The sequence below is a fragment of the Malurus melanocephalus genome, unplaced genomic scaffold (genome assembly GCF_030028575.1).
Source record: "Malurus melanocephalus ecotype Western Australia unplaced genomic scaffold, MMel_1.1 scaffold_41, whole genome shotgun sequence".
Lineage (NCBI taxonomy): Eukaryota > Metazoa > Chordata > Aves > Passeriformes > Maluridae > Malurus > Malurus melanocephalus.
The window spans coordinates 994902-1011355 of NW_026623273.1; the positions used below are offsets into that span (position 1 = coordinate 994902).

The 16454-nt window shown below is 38.7% G+C and overlaps 1 protein-coding gene across 1 annotated transcript in view; it reads left to right on the forward strand.

Moving 5' to 3' along the window:
- The window catches only part of SLC1A3 (solute carrier family 1 member 3), a 63396-nt gene extending 58663 nt beyond the window's left edge, over positions 1-4733 (forward strand). The window contains exons 9-10 of the mRNA XM_057364676.1: positions 723-857; positions 2127-4733. Coding sequence (XP_057220659.1) covers positions 723-857; positions 2127-2331 — 340 coding nt within the window. The 3' untranslated portion in view covers positions 2332-4733. The remainder of the gene's footprint in view (positions 1-722; positions 858-2126) is intronic.
- The last annotated feature ends 11721 nt before the right edge of the window (positions 4734-16454 follow it).

The window sequence follows — 16454 nt, forward strand, 5'->3', positions numbered from 1 at the left end:
ATCTATCATACGGGAGCACTGGAAATTTAGACACAGTGCTTCTCTCCATAAAACATATCCGTTTATTTCAATATTCATTAACATAAGACAAAACTTCCTTTACCCTCTGAGAAAACTCCCATTCATTATTGCTAGAGCTGTTTCCTGGAAAACCACCAAAGAAAACAAATTCTTCCTAAACCAGGTGTGAACAAGCATTTTTCTACAAGGTCACGCCACTGTATGACTCAGGGCTTCTGGCAGCTTTCTGTTTTCTGATGGCAGGACGCCAGCTGCTGGAGGACAGAGACTTCACCTGGCAGGAAGTTATAGTGAGACGGACAGAGAGCAAAAGTTCCTGTGTTAGATCTGCCGGGACAGAACTACATCCTCAGCTTTTAATGTGTTTGAGCTTGTGGAATGAGTTTTTTCAGTGGGTGGGGACAAGTAACAGTACTGTTTTTGTCTGGCCCTTGGCATCTAGCAGGAAATTTAGGACCTAACACAATCACGTTTCCAGATTTCTGGATAGAGGTTTAGTGAAACACTTTATACAAAGGGTCATACTCCCCTGCAGCTATAGAGTGTTCAGATAAGGGACTAGGCTCATCTTTTTTATTTACTATGCCTATAAGCAAATTTGCCTTCTATCTGATTTTAACGTTTGCCAGATGATAAGGAGAGCTTTCATTACAGTTTAATTACAGAAATCAATTAACTGCTCTTGCCATCTCTCTGCACAGCATCACTGCTACAGCTGCCAGTATTGGGGCTGCAGGCATTCCTCAAGCYGGACTGGTCACCATGGTCATTGTGCTCACATCAGTAGGATTGCCTACAGACGACATCACTCTTATCATTGCAGTGGACTGGTTCTTGTAAGTATCTTTGTGGAGTTGTTAAAGCCTTAAACCATATTTAGAAGTGAGACGTTCTGGCTATACTACAGTCTTTTGCTGGGGAAGGCAATTGGACACAAGTGTTAAAAACAGTAATTTTTTCTTGATATTAAGATACTTTCTCTTGATATTAAGATACTTTCTTAGAGCAGATGGTGAGGAGTGTTGCATGATTATGCTTCCTTTGGCATGTAAAATGTTTACCTAGAAACCTGTATTATTAGGATTCAAAGAAAACATTCAGATACATGTAATTAATAAGCAAAGAATTGCTTTATTTGTCTATTTTTTCCTAGGATGGCAATGAAAAATTTTCTGTTAATCAGGGTCAGAACTGGATCAGATCCAACCCACTCATACTAGCCCTGCTTACTGTCTAACCTAGGAAAGGTTCATCTCTCTACCCCATGAAGGCAGAAATAATTTTTTAACTGCCACCACAAAGTATTGCCCCCCCAGTTTTTCCATGTATCTATCTGTAAAAGATGACAGACACCTTTAGAGGTGTATATCCCCCTCGGTGCAGGAAATCATTAAAGGAAGATCCCCTCCAACATCTACTTCATCTAACACCTATTATTTAATGTTTTCAGGGGTTTTTACCCTTCAGTCTACCCCAGTGATCCCCAAAAGGAGTTGCCTGTGTTGTTATCAGAACAAAATGTCTTCAAATTATTATCTATCCCCATGATCTRGGTGGAGGCTTATCTATTGACCCTGCCAGTCACTCCTGGTCAAGCTGCCTCCTGCATCTGCAGGGCAGAGCCCTCTGAGAGGGATGAATTTTTGTAGTTTAATTTGAGTCATTCCTGCACAATTCCACCCTAAATTACACATCACCAAGTTTAAATTACTAAATTACACATCATCAGTTTATGACCAAGAGACAAACAAACCTAACCTAAGAAGACAGATTCTTGCTGGCTTACACTTTCAAAGGATAAAAATCCAAACTCTTGATAACCAAGAGTATCGAAATTCCTCAATGAAGCCAAATGCTCCCTTTGCCATCCTCATCACAGGGCTGTTTCTTGCTGTGAATTTGTAAGGGTATTAACACATTTTGTGATTCCACATCCCTTTGTATTTGTTAATTTCTGCAGAAGAAATCATGGCATTAACAGTTGAGATGAGTGAATGTATCTAAAACAGGTGACTCATTTAGCAGCTATTTAAGGGCCATTTCAGCAGCCAGCCTGCGAGTTCCCTTGAGCAAGGAATGGAATTAATGCMCTACTCCTTCCCTAGGGATCGTCTCCGTACCACTACCAACGTCTTGGGAGACTCCATCGGAGCAGGAATTGTGGAACATTTATCACGGCACGAGCTGAAGAACAGGGATGCTGAAATGGGCAACTCAGTGATAGAGGAGAACGAAATGAAGAAACCATACCAGCTGATCTCGCAAGAAAATGAGAACGAGAAACCAATAGATAGTGAAACCAAGATGTAGGCTAGAGAAAGCGTGAGTTCAACACTACAAGTGTGGGAAAACACACACTTTTTCCGGCGATTTATGTCTTGAATTCACCAAGTTCATCTATTCCTTGATTTCTCCCTTTATGCTCGCACTGGAAAGAATTAATGAAAATATATTCCAAACTAGCAGTGATCATGGTATATGTTGGCTTCCCACTTAAAAAAAAATTAACAGGCAACAACACTGGTCCTGCTAGACATCTGCTAACTGGGGATAAAAAAAAAGAGATTGTGTATATGTTACTCAGTCCTGTGAATCTTTTTTTTTTTTTCTTTTTTCTTTTTTTTTTTATGAACTGGAAAGTAAAAGCAGATAACAGAGCCTGAAAATGGTTTTATTTTTTTAAATACCTGTTGCAAAATTCCTAACATCTATAAACACACAATCAACACTTCTAACTTGATAACTGCATCCAGCTAAGTAAATTAACAGGACTTTTGCTATTTTATCTGATTTTTTTCTCTAGTGTTATATTATTGTTCAAATACTAGCAGGACAATATAAAGCAGGAGATTAATTGAGGGGATAAAAGGGGGGAAGATATATAAATAAAGAACAAGAARCACCCCCAAATCAGCACTTTTACCAGCTGAGTTGAAATATTTTGAGAAAGATATTTTATCTAGACAGATTTTTTGAATTAGATTCAGCTGATCTTAATAAAAATTTAGCCTAGTTGGCTCCCACTGACCCGCAAACATTTACATATGCAAGTATGTACTTCCAATCTGGATTTGCTCCCTTAATTCCACCATCACAACCCAGTTAAAAAATCTGTGTGTCTAAGTGTTTGAAGGAGCAAGGCCCTTGTCTGGAGCAGAAATTGTGTCTTCATCTCTGTTTGGATAAAAAAATTTGCACGCTCTGGATGCACTAATGAGCTACTTAATAAGCAATTATAAGAAGGCAATGCCAGCCTTCTGCAGAAGGTGCAGAGGGTGAGAGGCTCAGATCCTAAAGGGGCTGGAATCTTAATCTGAATCCCTGAGACCAGCAGAGGTTTTCTGATTGGAAACCTYCCAAATTCATGATCCACTAACAAAGTGTAGAGGTATTAACTGGATTTATGTTTTTCCAGCTGGAGAAGGYGCCCTACCTTATTGCAAAATTTTGATTTCCTAGAAAGTTTGTAAACAGCACCTGAAATAGAAGAGAGAACCCTTTAGAAAATAAAACAAATGGGTGCTTTTGTACCTTTGACTAGAAAAAGATATGCAAATTGAAAAATAAAATATATTTTAATATATGTTGAAATTTTAATTAGAAAGGATTTTTAAATTAAATATTGTACATATCTTTCAGGGAATAGAAAGGGAAAGAATGAAAAAAGTGAGACAATGCATTTGTAACACAGTAGCTCTTTTGTTCAAGATTATTCCCTGAAGAAGCCCTTTTCTAAAAATACAAATGGTGTACTTTTTCCTTTTTGCCTTGTGTTATCAGAGAGGTTATACTGGAAAGTTTTATAATACAGTGCAGATGCAGTTGGGAGAAAGAAAAAATATTAATTGACAGGCACAATAATGTTCAGTGATCTGTTTTATTAAAATATCCAGTTTCCTTTTTTCTCCCTCCCCTTGCTGAAAAAATTTCTGATGACAGAAATGAAAGATCCCTTTGCATTGTCCCAGCTACCATTCAAAAAATATTGAATATGTTGCATTCTGTTACTTAAACTTCCTAAATACAGTGCACAAGTAACTGTAGCAAAAATGTCAACATGCTGGTCAAAGACAAATCTTTTCCCAGGCAAAATTGYTTTTTTGGGACTGAAAATTCCAGTCTGTCTTCTCCAGTTGAGTAATCCAGACAATATGAGCAAGAACTCTCAAAAGAATGAAGTGAGCAGAGTTTAATACAGGTTATTGAGCAGTCAAACCAAGAAAGCTCTAAATGAAATCCCTAAATCAATGACTGAAAGAAAATATGGGTTGTTTTTTGGGGTTTTTTTTTTGTTTTTTTTGCTAACAGAATGCAAATCTAGGATACAGACAGGCATTTTCTGATATATAATTAGAGATATTTTTATATAGATACTGTATTCAGAATGTGTGTATAAACATTAACTGTAGAATTTATGGCATAACATCTTAAATTTTGTTAAGATTTTGTTTGGAAATACATTGCAAAGACAATGTAAAAGGCTGTCTTTCTATGACATCAGCTGAGAAAAATGAAATGTGTCACAAAGAATGTGATCTTTTTTTATACTAACTTTGTTTCTTATGGAAATCAGGTATTATAGAAAGATTCCCTTCCCCATCCCTCACTGGTTCTGCATTGGTATGCACCCAGAGTGGATTGAGAAACATTACTTTGTAGATGTATTTTCAATAAAAATAGTTTTACATTACTGCTCTTATTGTGATTTAGAATTTCTTCCAAAGGAAATTTCTTTCTTTTCYTCTCTGTAATAGAAGCTTTGTACAAACTCAGGGCTGAGAAACTCATAGCATGGGATTTCAGGAATTACAGGACATTTTGTACAGCAGGGCTTTGATGTTACAGGRCTTCCTTATTACAAATAATTGCTTAGTTTCATGATCAAAAATAAAGAAGTAAATGGTAGAAGGGAGGTGCATTAGGAATTAAAGGAACCAGTGTTTATCCTACCGAAGTTCATTCAAATTCAATAATATAAATATGTGTTCATATCTGCAAAATCAAAGAAGAAAAAAAGTATTTATGTTTTTAGTGATTCAGCTAAACTGGAAAATTGCCAGTTCATTTTGGATGCATAATTAGGTGGTCCAAACCCCCATTACAACCATCTTTGACATTGTCTCATGAAAGTGGTTTGTGGTGCTGGGTTCATCTGGCAAAAACTTCAGCTAACATCTAATGGAAGTGAGCATCTCATCTGAAGTACTGGGAAGGTACAAAAGGCACAATCTGAATCCCTTGCACCTGGGAAGTTGTGCTGTTTGGAGCAAATGGAGRCAGCAGGGAGAAGCCCTGCCTTCCTGTGCATATTCCAGCAAAACATCAAACAATGACCTCTGTGAAATTTGTCTGTGGTGTTTTAGTGCAAACAAATTTTGTAAAAAAAAGTYCTTCAGAGAAGACATGGTATTATAAAGCACATGAGCATAACTCTTCACAGGTTTTTTTTTTTTCTAGTTATCTGCAGGTTTATTCACTCCATCCAGGTAAGTATCTTTGTATCTCTGGAAGTGCTATCATGATGGGAAGAGTTAAAGAGGGCTAGTGTATCACAGAATCATTTAGGTTGGAAAATACCTCCGAGATCATTGAGTCCAAACTTTGACTGATGAATATCTTGTCAGCTAGACCATGACAGTGAGTGSCATATCCATCCTTTTCCTGAATACCTTCAGGGGTGATGACTGCAGCATCTCCCTGGGTATCCTGTTCAAGTATCTGACAACCCTTCCTGGGAAGRAATTCTTCCTGCTGTCCAACCTGAGCCTCCCCTGGCTCAGCTCAAGGCTGATTCCTCTCATCCTGTCAGTTGTAATCTGGGACAAGAAACCAACCCCTMCCTGTCCTCCTTTCAGGGACTTGTGGAGAATGATAACGCCCTCCCTGAGCCTCCTTTGCTCTGAATAAACAYCCCCAGCTCCCTCAGCAGCCCTTTACATTACAAACTCCCTAGACCCTTCCCCAGCTCCATCGCCCTTCTCTGTTCATGCTCCAGCATCTCACTTGRAGATATTAGTGGCACAGTGGCCTTGCATACTCTTCTGTGCCCTCATGCAGAAGTGAGATCTCTTCCATAATTTTTCAGCAGTATTTTCATTTAGAAGTTGGGGAACAAAACAGCCTTGCCATTCTTAAGCAAGAATTCCTGTYCCTGTAACAGTGTGTGGCCAGTATAAAGCAAAGAGATTATGCATGTGGAAAATCAACTACTGGCACGGGAGAGTATTTCTTCTGAAGGACTGAATTCGCACAAGTGACATTTGTGTTCCAGGGCAGGCATAACTGACAAGAAATTTAAGGCTATTTTTTTTTCTAACTAACTCTTGCTTGCTTTAATAAAGTTGAAACAGAAAAGGTAGAGGAGCRTGTCTTCCTTCTCGTGTGACCAGCAGGGTCCTGGTTGTGACAGCAGTGTGTGATCATCTTGGTTCAAGTGTGATCAGCCATTTCCCAGAACTGGACAGAAATTCTGAGATGAACCGGTAGATCACCATCTGTCTGCATTTCCCTCTTTCTAAAGGGAGCTAAGGCTGATCCTGGAAGTGTGGAGTAAGACAGGAAGATTTTTACATCTCCATGCCAAACAGAAAACCCAGACTTGTAACATCAGCGAGGCAGCAAGACTTCTTCTAATAACAGAGAGCAGTAGCCAGATGATATCATCCTTCAAGAAGAGCCTTTTCCTTCACCCCTTCCCTCAACCAGCTCCTCAGATGTCTCTGAGATACACAGATGTACCTAAAACTCCAAAATATTAAGACAGCAGCACCCACATCTCTAACCAAAGTTTTTCCTTAACATGCCTCATTACACAACTAGGGCTGCACGAATAATTGATTTTTCACTTCAGTGAGAGAACTGAAAAACTAGGGAGAGTAATTCTTCCAAGGCATCATTGAAACAATTTTTTGTTGCTTAAAAAAAAAAAAAAAAAAAAAAAAACCTATCTCACTTCTAGATGATTTTGCTCTATTTCAAATTAATATCAGCTGTAAAATGAACTGAACTTGAAAATAAAACATTGAATCATTTTGCCTGGAAAATGTCAAAATGAAATATTTCAGCTTTTCTATAATATCTCCTCACTTTAAAGCCAATTGTATTTATAGAAGTTGGCACAGCTTCACAAATACTTGCCTCAAAAACTGCATTTTTCAGCAGTATATTTTTATATTAGTGCTTTTTCTTTGTTCTTTACAACTTCCTTTCTCCAGACATTGCACATTTTTCTGGTTTTCCTTATTGCTTTGAGTTTTTTCTTCATTGTACTACTGGCTTTCTAAGAGCTTTTTAGAACTCTTCCTACTTGATTAAAATGATAAAAAAAAATCAACTCTCTTCTGATATTTGTCCACTATTGTTACTATTACTCTGGCTCCTAAACTTGTGTTCATTTTCTGCCTCATTTTTTTTCCCACAGCCTCAACAGTTTCCTCWTTCCTGCAGTCCCACATTCCTCTGYTCATCTGCCCCATTGCTCTTGTGGCTTTACTCCTCATTTTTACAGCTTCTCCTCCGAGAACTCCCCCACAGCAGGTACCCAGATTCAGGTCTCAGGAGTGTTCTCAGTCTCCAACATGACTGAGCCTTTCTGAGTTTTGGTTCCTGACTGATAAAACATGGAAAACAATTGCCCTGGCACAGGGTTTCCAGAGGAATTGAAATTGTGAGGATTCTGTACACCRGGGTTGATGCAGACATCAGGGCCAYRTCTCAGACACCATCCAGATCCTGAGSATTTGTGTAGCACCCCCATAATTTTTTTCTCCTGTGCTCTGTATGCTCGGGATGAATTTAAGAATTTACACTACYCTCTCTTCAAAACAGAAATCTGATKAATTTGTTCTCCATAATTGTACCTAAAACCAGGCCAAATCATGTACTGCTCCCTGGTTCCTTCCACTGGCAAAAAATATCCCATAAACAGCAAACAGGGAAGGACAAAATAAAGATCTGATTTGGATTTCAAGCACAGAGAATAAACCACGTTGCAAATGTATTCAGAATAATGTTATTTATGGCAGACAGTGACTGTCATCCTTTAGCAGGTGCCACACAAACCTCCCTTCACCAACCTTTCAGTTCACCTTGCCCATGACCCGCCGTCCCTCTCCCATCCGAATCCTGCTCCTCTCCCAGGCAGCAGCCCCTGGCCATGCCAAATTGCCCGGTGGTTTTGTGATAGGCACAAATGGGGACTGGGATGAGACCACCCAACTTGCTTTCATTTGGAGGCTCAGCCAGGATGTAAGCCCGAGTCTCCAGAAGAAAAAGCCGACAGTACTAACCCACTGTGCCACTTAGCCTGCACCGTGCAAAGGAGCTATTCAGCTGCTGCCAGCGCTTCATTTTCAGATCTTCTGTGGCCCTGTAACAATCAGACTCCTAAAAACTGCAGTGTTTCCCACCAATGACAGCCAATATTTTTTTTTTTTTTAATCACTGGATTATGCTGCCATTCTGTGGCAATGTTTTTTACAAGTCACATTTTGCATCCAGTTTAAAAAAATAAGTTAAATGCTGTGCTGTGATGAAAGGCTGAGCACAGCACTTAACATTTGTTCAGTTGCAGTTTTTAATATTATTACTATTATTACTTTTACTATTTTACTCACTCACATAAAGAATACACTCGCTCACCCTGTCCTCTGACACAGCCTCAAAGAGGTTCAGTGTAACCCTGTCATTGCTATATTGACTCTTTGGTGTTTATGTTCATTGTCTCTGCTTTGTCTGCGCATCTCTCAGGCAAGATGAAGGTATCTTGGGGAAAATGTGTGCCACAGTTCCAAAAAAGATGCACRGACTATTTTGCTGACACTAATTGCTATCGTAGCAGAGTTTCAGTACTGATCTGCCTTCCAGTCTCAGCTGTTTCTCTTTGAAGGGCTCCCTCTTGGAAATCTGATGCACCCCAAGGTTTTATGATTTTATGCTGGATTTCCACACTTGGAATCTGGACCTGCCAAAYCGTGTCCCTGTTGAAGCATAGATGGTTCCTTGGTACAATTCATGTCAGAATGGTGAGGAGGAGCTGAGRGAGCTGGGGCTGTTTAGCCTGGAGAAAARGAGGTTCAGGGGCACCTCATCACTCACTACAACTGCAAGGAGCTTGTGGAAGGGTGGGGGTTGGTCTCTTCTCTGTGAAAACAACGGACAGAACGAGAAGAAATTACCTCAAGTTGCACTAGGGGAAGTTTAGATTGGATACTAGGGAAAGCTTATTCATGGAAAGAGTTGTCAAGGATTAGAARAGGCTGCCARGGAAGTGGTGGAGTCACCTTTTCTGGAGTTTTTYAAGAGCTGTRTAGATGTGGCACTTGGGGGAATGGTTCAGTGCTGGGCTTGGCRGTGCTGGGTTAGGGGTTTGGKGATCTTAGARGTCCTTCCCAACCTRAACAATTCTGTGATTCCATGAAGCAAATGTTTTTGAGGCATCTGGCCAGGACCTACCTCTGCAAACCAGCAGGGCTTTCAATACTTGTAGTGCTAAATACTGTATTGCAAACTCTTAGAGACAGAATTGGGAAAATTTTACACACATCGTGTTTAAATTCATTTCCAGGCCTTAGTACTGTCTAAAAACATCACATGACATGAAGGACCAGAAAGTAAAGAAAAAAGGTTCAAAATTGCTAAATTTAAGTCCGACTCACAAGGACTTGAGTCATTATTTTGAAAATTAGACATCTGTAATRCTGAATCCCACTAAAACTGCATCCCTCAAAACCTAGTTCAGAAAATATTTACTTTCCTGGCAATTACTGCTTTTGTCAAACTGCAATAGGTCTTTCACAGTTGAGCCGTAATTAAACCATCATGAAACCCCACAACTATCAAAAAGTGCACCATCTGCTAAAAATGGAAGTAAGAGTTTTTAAATTGTAAATAYAATTCCAGGACCATGGGCCAGACTTTGTTTACTGCCAACACAAAGCAGCTCTTCTACCTCAGAGCCATCACCAATAAACTGCAGCCAAGCTTTGCTTGTTCCCTCTTTCAATTCTTTACTTTCCACASTATACTTTAGTCTGTAAAGCATTCTCCAAATATAAGCTCAGCTGTGAACACAAGAGAGGGAGAATTGAAAGGGTAAAAGGGTGCAGGGGAGACATTGGGAACAGAGCAGCAATTCTGGCTTCCTGCCATGGCAAGATAATCCCACAAACCCTCTCAGCACATGAGCAAACATGAGAGGATATTGCTAAGGAGCTGACATGATTTCAGCAAAGAGAAAATGTACCTCAGGGAAAATTTGCCTCAAGGATCTGCTGAACCCCTTTAAGTGCACTACGAAGAAAACTATTTGCACTAGTGGATGCAATGTATCTGAATTCTGAGAAAGCCAAAGATAATGTCCTGCACCACAGGCTAATRGTGAAAATAAGTTGCCATGGACAGATAGATCCTTTAAATCTATCTAGATCCTTTGATTTAAAGATTATTATAAGATGAGAGACAAATGGTAGGCTAACTAACATTTCTCAGTAAGAAGAAGAGTCTAAAGAGAATCCACACACAAAKTGGTTTTGGGACTAATTTCATTGAACAGTTTCATCAATAGCTTGGACAAGAATTTTTGCAGTGGAATCTCTGTAAGTGATCAAATAACATTTTACTCTTCAAAGCAGTTATGTTCCTTGACAATGGCACCATATTCCAGAAGCAGCCCACAAATCTGAACAGGTGAAATGATGTCAGGTAATCTTCCCTTGAGACAAATACAGTGTAGTGCATCTATGGAGGGGGAAAAAATCTAAATGGCAACTACAGGATATTGAACTCAGAACAGCTGTGAGCTGAGGAAAGGATCTTAGAGTTGCTCCTGTTTCCTGAAATAGCTGGCCAATAAAGACAGCGAGATGCTGGAGTTACCAGCCAAGGTACTCAGGAAAAGGAGAAAAGAGGACATAATTTTGCTGTTATGTAGGGTCTTTTACGCAGCCACACCTCAAATCCCTCAGGATGTTTTAAGGAGGATTTGGAGGAATTAAGATAGGTGCATAGAAATGAACATGAAGCAAAACAATCACAAGAGATACAAAAATCTGGGAGATTCACAGAAGTCCTTAACTGCAGATTATGATGAAGAAAACAAAAACAAAAAGGAAATTTAGAACTTCTAATCACCAAACCCAACAAAGCTAGTCATGCGGGGCACTTGATGACACTGCTGGGCAAGTACTTTAAAACAGAGTTTAAACTGGTTAAGGATTGAGATTTACAAAGTGTGCAGTGAGCTCTGGGATTACCTTGTCAGAGGACATGCAGAGAGATGTTATCACAGTGAGGCAACAGTGTCAACAGGTTCAAAAAGGGATTATTCGTGAACAGGCCTAGAAGCAGCTACCAAAAGGAATAATGAATAAGCTCCATCATCCTTAATAACAACTTTGAAAGTTACAGAAGCCACCCAGATAAGCAGAAGCCCACATGCTTTCACTGAACAGGGTCTCCACTGCCAGGCAGTGGGAAAATACAGGTTTTGACAGAAAAGKGGTCTGATCCAGCAGAACACTTCTAATGTGTTTATTTTTTTTCCATCTGTACCAAAATAGCAAGCATTTAGGCAACATAACATTCTGTTATCTGACATAAGTACCCTGTGAGACAGAAATTCCTTCTGTGGCTTTCCACTTCACCAACACACTCTTCAAGTTATGCATCTTGCATAAAGAAGTCGTTCTGCAGCTGCAAACTGATGGYTTATGTGTTTCAGGAAGAACTATTTTCTGCCTTCCCATTTGTGACGTTGTGTGTGCTCACATATAAAATTTGTTATCTTCCTCCTTGGCAGCATGATGCAAAATTCCTTTCCTAAACCTTTTACAAAACTGATGTGACTTCCCCAGGCACAAACCTCTCTGCTGGTCCTGGAGCAGCAAGACCCACTCCCAAGCTGATTTATATGCATTTTCCCAAAATACTGTTTTCATTACTCTTATGCTTCTGCCACTGTGTGCAATATTCTCTTGAAGAACTTTGGAAATTACCGGGGCTGTCGAAAAAAAGAACGCCTCTCCTGAAACCAGATTTTATTCCAGGTTCATTCCACTTCTTTTCTTGGAGAAAGCAATAATAGATAAAAAAATACAGAAATGTGATGAAGTGATTCATTGTCTGTTAATGAAAATAGTCTTAGAACCAATCCCTGAAAAGTTCAATTTAAAACATCTTAAATGCAAATTATTTTTTAATAAACTAAATCATTAATATTATTTAATAAACTAAATCATTAATATTAATTAATCATTAATATATTTATATATATATATAACATTAATGTAAATTCTCATTTAAAAGTTCTTGTTCAAATGTTGAACAGATTTTCATCTTTGATTGGCAAATTCTTTGAAAGTATTTTATTAAAAGCATATTACTTGGAAAACCTAGCATTGAGATATGCAGAAATGACACACACAGTGGGATGTTTCTATTGTGCCATGGGAATGGGAATGTGGGACCCGTGGTTTCCTGCCCTGAACAGGTGAGGGCTGTAAATAGGTGTAACCCAGCCACAGAGACATCATCCCCTGGCCTCATCAGCCAATATTAAACAGATCTTCAGCCAACAGCACAGAACGAAGCTCACGTTTATGGCAGAGTACAAAGGGCAGCAGCTCTGTTTATTTGATTTTTATCCCTTTTCATCTCACTCCTTCTTTACTCAGTTTTCTCTCCTGACTCTTATTCTCTGCAGCTCAGCGTGGTGGGGTTTGTACATTTATGTACACTGCCTGTTAAGAGAGAAAACTCCCTGTCCTTCTCAGAGATTGGGCAGTGGACATCTATCCTTAYGTCCTTAGAAGAAACTGGAACAAGAGTTTGTTGGCTCCCACATGCTGGAGACTTTGTGTTTTTAAGCTGCACTAAGACAGTGAGGTCTGAAGTTCTTTCACAGAGTGCTTTTATCCCGAAGCTGCAGCACACAGAGAAGCACAGAGAAAGCTTGAGCAATCGATGTGACACACAGCCCTGCAAAAAAGACATCAAATCCAGAGACTGGGAACTTGTTTCCACATCCTTTCCTCAAGTGGATTCATAGCTTTTGCAGTAATCCCTTACCAGGATGAAATTCACCCTAAATCAGGCAGGGTGAATTCTTAGCTCTGCCTGACACCTAGTGGTCCCAAACAGAAACATTTTCAGAGATTCTGGACCGCTTTTCTTCGAGTTTCCTATTTGCATAGCACACACTCAGACTGCATCTCATGTGACAATTTACTGRCTTAGATGGATGGTCTGTGACCTTTTCTATGATTTTCCTCTGAAAATTATTTAAATCGGCTTCTTTATCTGAATTCTGCTTACCTTTCAGGTGAAACAGAAAATGTGAATAGAAGTACAGAGATGTCACTTGATTTTTTAGAGAATCATTTGCACAAGAATGTTGTGGAAGAAGAAAAGGTCTGATGCATGATCAGCAAAATAAAAGCATTATGCTACACAATTGTCCTATTTTTACATCAGTAAAAATACAGATTTTCTGAAATAAATTGGGACTCAGTACAAGAGAGTTGTGAATATACATCTTGGAATTCACGAATTTTAATTTTCACTTTTCCTTWTTAAGATTTAAGGAATTAATATCTTTTTCAACTACAGTTTTCAAAAACAAACATAAGCATTACCAGGATGAAATGCAGTATCAAAGAAGTCCAAACCCTGAAAGGATGGATAAAAATAGAAAACAGTAGTAGAGTTTTTTTTCCAATGGGTTAAATAAAAACTCCTCACTGTTCATCTTGGGCGACATCAGTTAAAAATTATGCAACAGCAAAAAAAGCTTGATATTAATAAGTTCCTTCACCCATACAGTTCCACTCAATATATTCTGTGATTCTGTGGYTCTATGAAGAGGAATTATATTGGAGGAATGGAAAACCTGMCAGCTGGAGGRATCACAGAAGGAGTATAGCTAGCTGGAGTGCTACTCAAGGAGGTGTTAAGGGGCCAAGATCTCCTCTAAGTGTGAAGATGATGTGTCATTAATGTTCTCTTCAAATGAAGAAGCAAAGTGGCTGCCCATGAAATGCAAGGCTGAAAATTCACACATCGCAGTTAGTAACTTCAAATTAYATCGAGGTAAAGATTTCAGCAGAATCCAGGCATTTCCATGTTTATAAGGCAACAAGAACTTTCATACTGACAACAGAGAGAATCATATATGAACTTGTGAATGAGGTGGAAATCCCCCTCCCTCAGGACACCCACCAGTCTCTTTATGCTGAGAAGGAGGGAAATCCCCCGGGATCATGTTAGATTCCAAGCTGTGTTAAGGAGTTTTGCACTTACTCTGAAGCTTTAGCTTGCAGAAAAGCAAATTGCCAAAATCAAATTAYCAAATGAGATGGATTCTGGAGGTCTGATCCAGGATGGCAGAGCTCATGTGTTCAGTTATCACAGCAGCATGGGAAAGCAAAGGACATGGATGTTATTACTGGAGGATGGGAAGGCAAGAAAGCAGGACCCCTCATAAGACTGATACCAAACCATACTTCTCCTGTCATGAATTTATCAAGCTTCATTTTCAAAGCAGTTAGGATTTGGCTTTTTACCTCCMGTTTTATAAATGGGAAGTGTTTATTAACCTATCCCATCCATCCCATTAAGAATTTCCTTTTGATATCCTAGCTAATAAAACCATTTAATAACTATTTGGTTTTGTTCTATATACTTCTAGCATATAAATACCTCTTCTCACTCTGCATGTTGGTTTACAGGATTCTCTTTCAGCCTTTCTTTTTCTGGACTGATTTTTTTCAGATTACTCCCACATCTCTCCCCTGATAGTGCTAGTCATCCTCCTCTGCACTTGAGCCCTTATCCTTCTTGTATAGGTGACCAAAACTGTCAATGGTATTTCAGATGAAGTTTGGGATGCACAAAAAAAATATATTCTTCCCAATAGCTACCAAATATYTTACTGACACACCCCAAGATCTCCTTTACTGCTTCACCAGCATCTCATTCTCTCTACATGCAGTCATCCTTCAAACATTTTCAACTAATTATCTCCAAGTTTATAGCAGAAATCCTTGTTATTTCTCCCTAAGAGCAATGACTTTGCACTTTGCTCAAATGAATTTTATTGCATTGAATTGCATCAGTACTTGAATTTTTTTAATRTCAAAGTCATTAACAGAATTATTAAGACTGGTCTCAAATAGGAYACTTTACTAGTACCTCCCCTTCAATGTCACTCTTCTCTTTTTATATTTTAAATAGTGTCCCAAACTCCTGAGCAGTTCAAAWTAATCTTCTTCAATAGAGAGAATAGTTTTCTTCAAGACCAAACATTATGTTGAATATTAAAAAAATGAGATCTTGTAAATTATTTTTGCCAAGAAAATTACTTGTATTTAGAARGAAAATGATGCATCAAGTTTGGCTTGATCTGCATCTCATGATTTCCCACTGCATCTTATCCTGCTTCACTGAGCCCCAAATCTCATCTCACTTCCTTCTGGAGTTTGCCAAATCTCACATTTTCCTGAGCTGACCTGGAATTGGCATCAAAGCAATGAGGCTTCAGAGATCTAATTAGATTTGTAGAGATCTAATTAGCTCTGCACGGATCTAATGCAGACAAGATCAGGTACAACCAACGTTATCTCTGACAGATATTTGTCCAACCCGCTTTCAAAACTGACGTGGCTGTAAAAATCTTCAATTTACCCACTGTTACACTCCAGTTAGAAGTATCTCCCACTGTTCATTCCAAGCCCTCTCTGTGACAAATAGTGCTGTTTTATCTTGTCTTTTYCCACACAAAAGAGAAAATTATTGATCGACATTTTATAATACTCTTGCTACGTGGATAGGCTGTGGCTCTTTTACTGTCTTCTTCCTTGAAGTTTGAACAAAAGCCATTCACTCAGSCCCTCTTAATAGCATGTTTACAAATGAGCATTTTACTTCATATCTTTCTGGGATTTTCTCTCGTTTTTAACTATTATAAATTCTAATCTATTTGTTACATTTTACAATACGATTTCCCTAAAATCAGGTAAATTCCTGTTTTAAGTATGAATGAAATCTGATAACTAGTACAGTAAGTATTTGTTGTGCAACAAGTACACTGGGACATATGTGTAAACAAATTTACACAAGATATGCCTGAGTATGAAGCAAATATTTCACTGGGTGTTGGTCAAATAGATGAACCTCTATCCATTCGAAGTATTTCTTTTTTTTTCCTCTTCTCTACATAGCTGAAGTCCTGGTCCTACAGACTTGAAAGTTCAAGTGTACTCAATAACTCTAGAGAGTTCATTCCCACTGTTTTTGTTTACTATTTCAAAATAATTGTTGTTAACACACACAAATCTACATTTTATAAATAGTGCCYGAGACAGCTAATACACTTGTTACATTTATGAACAGCACAAAAYGTCTAACAGTTTATTCAAATTATATTCAGATAAGATTTT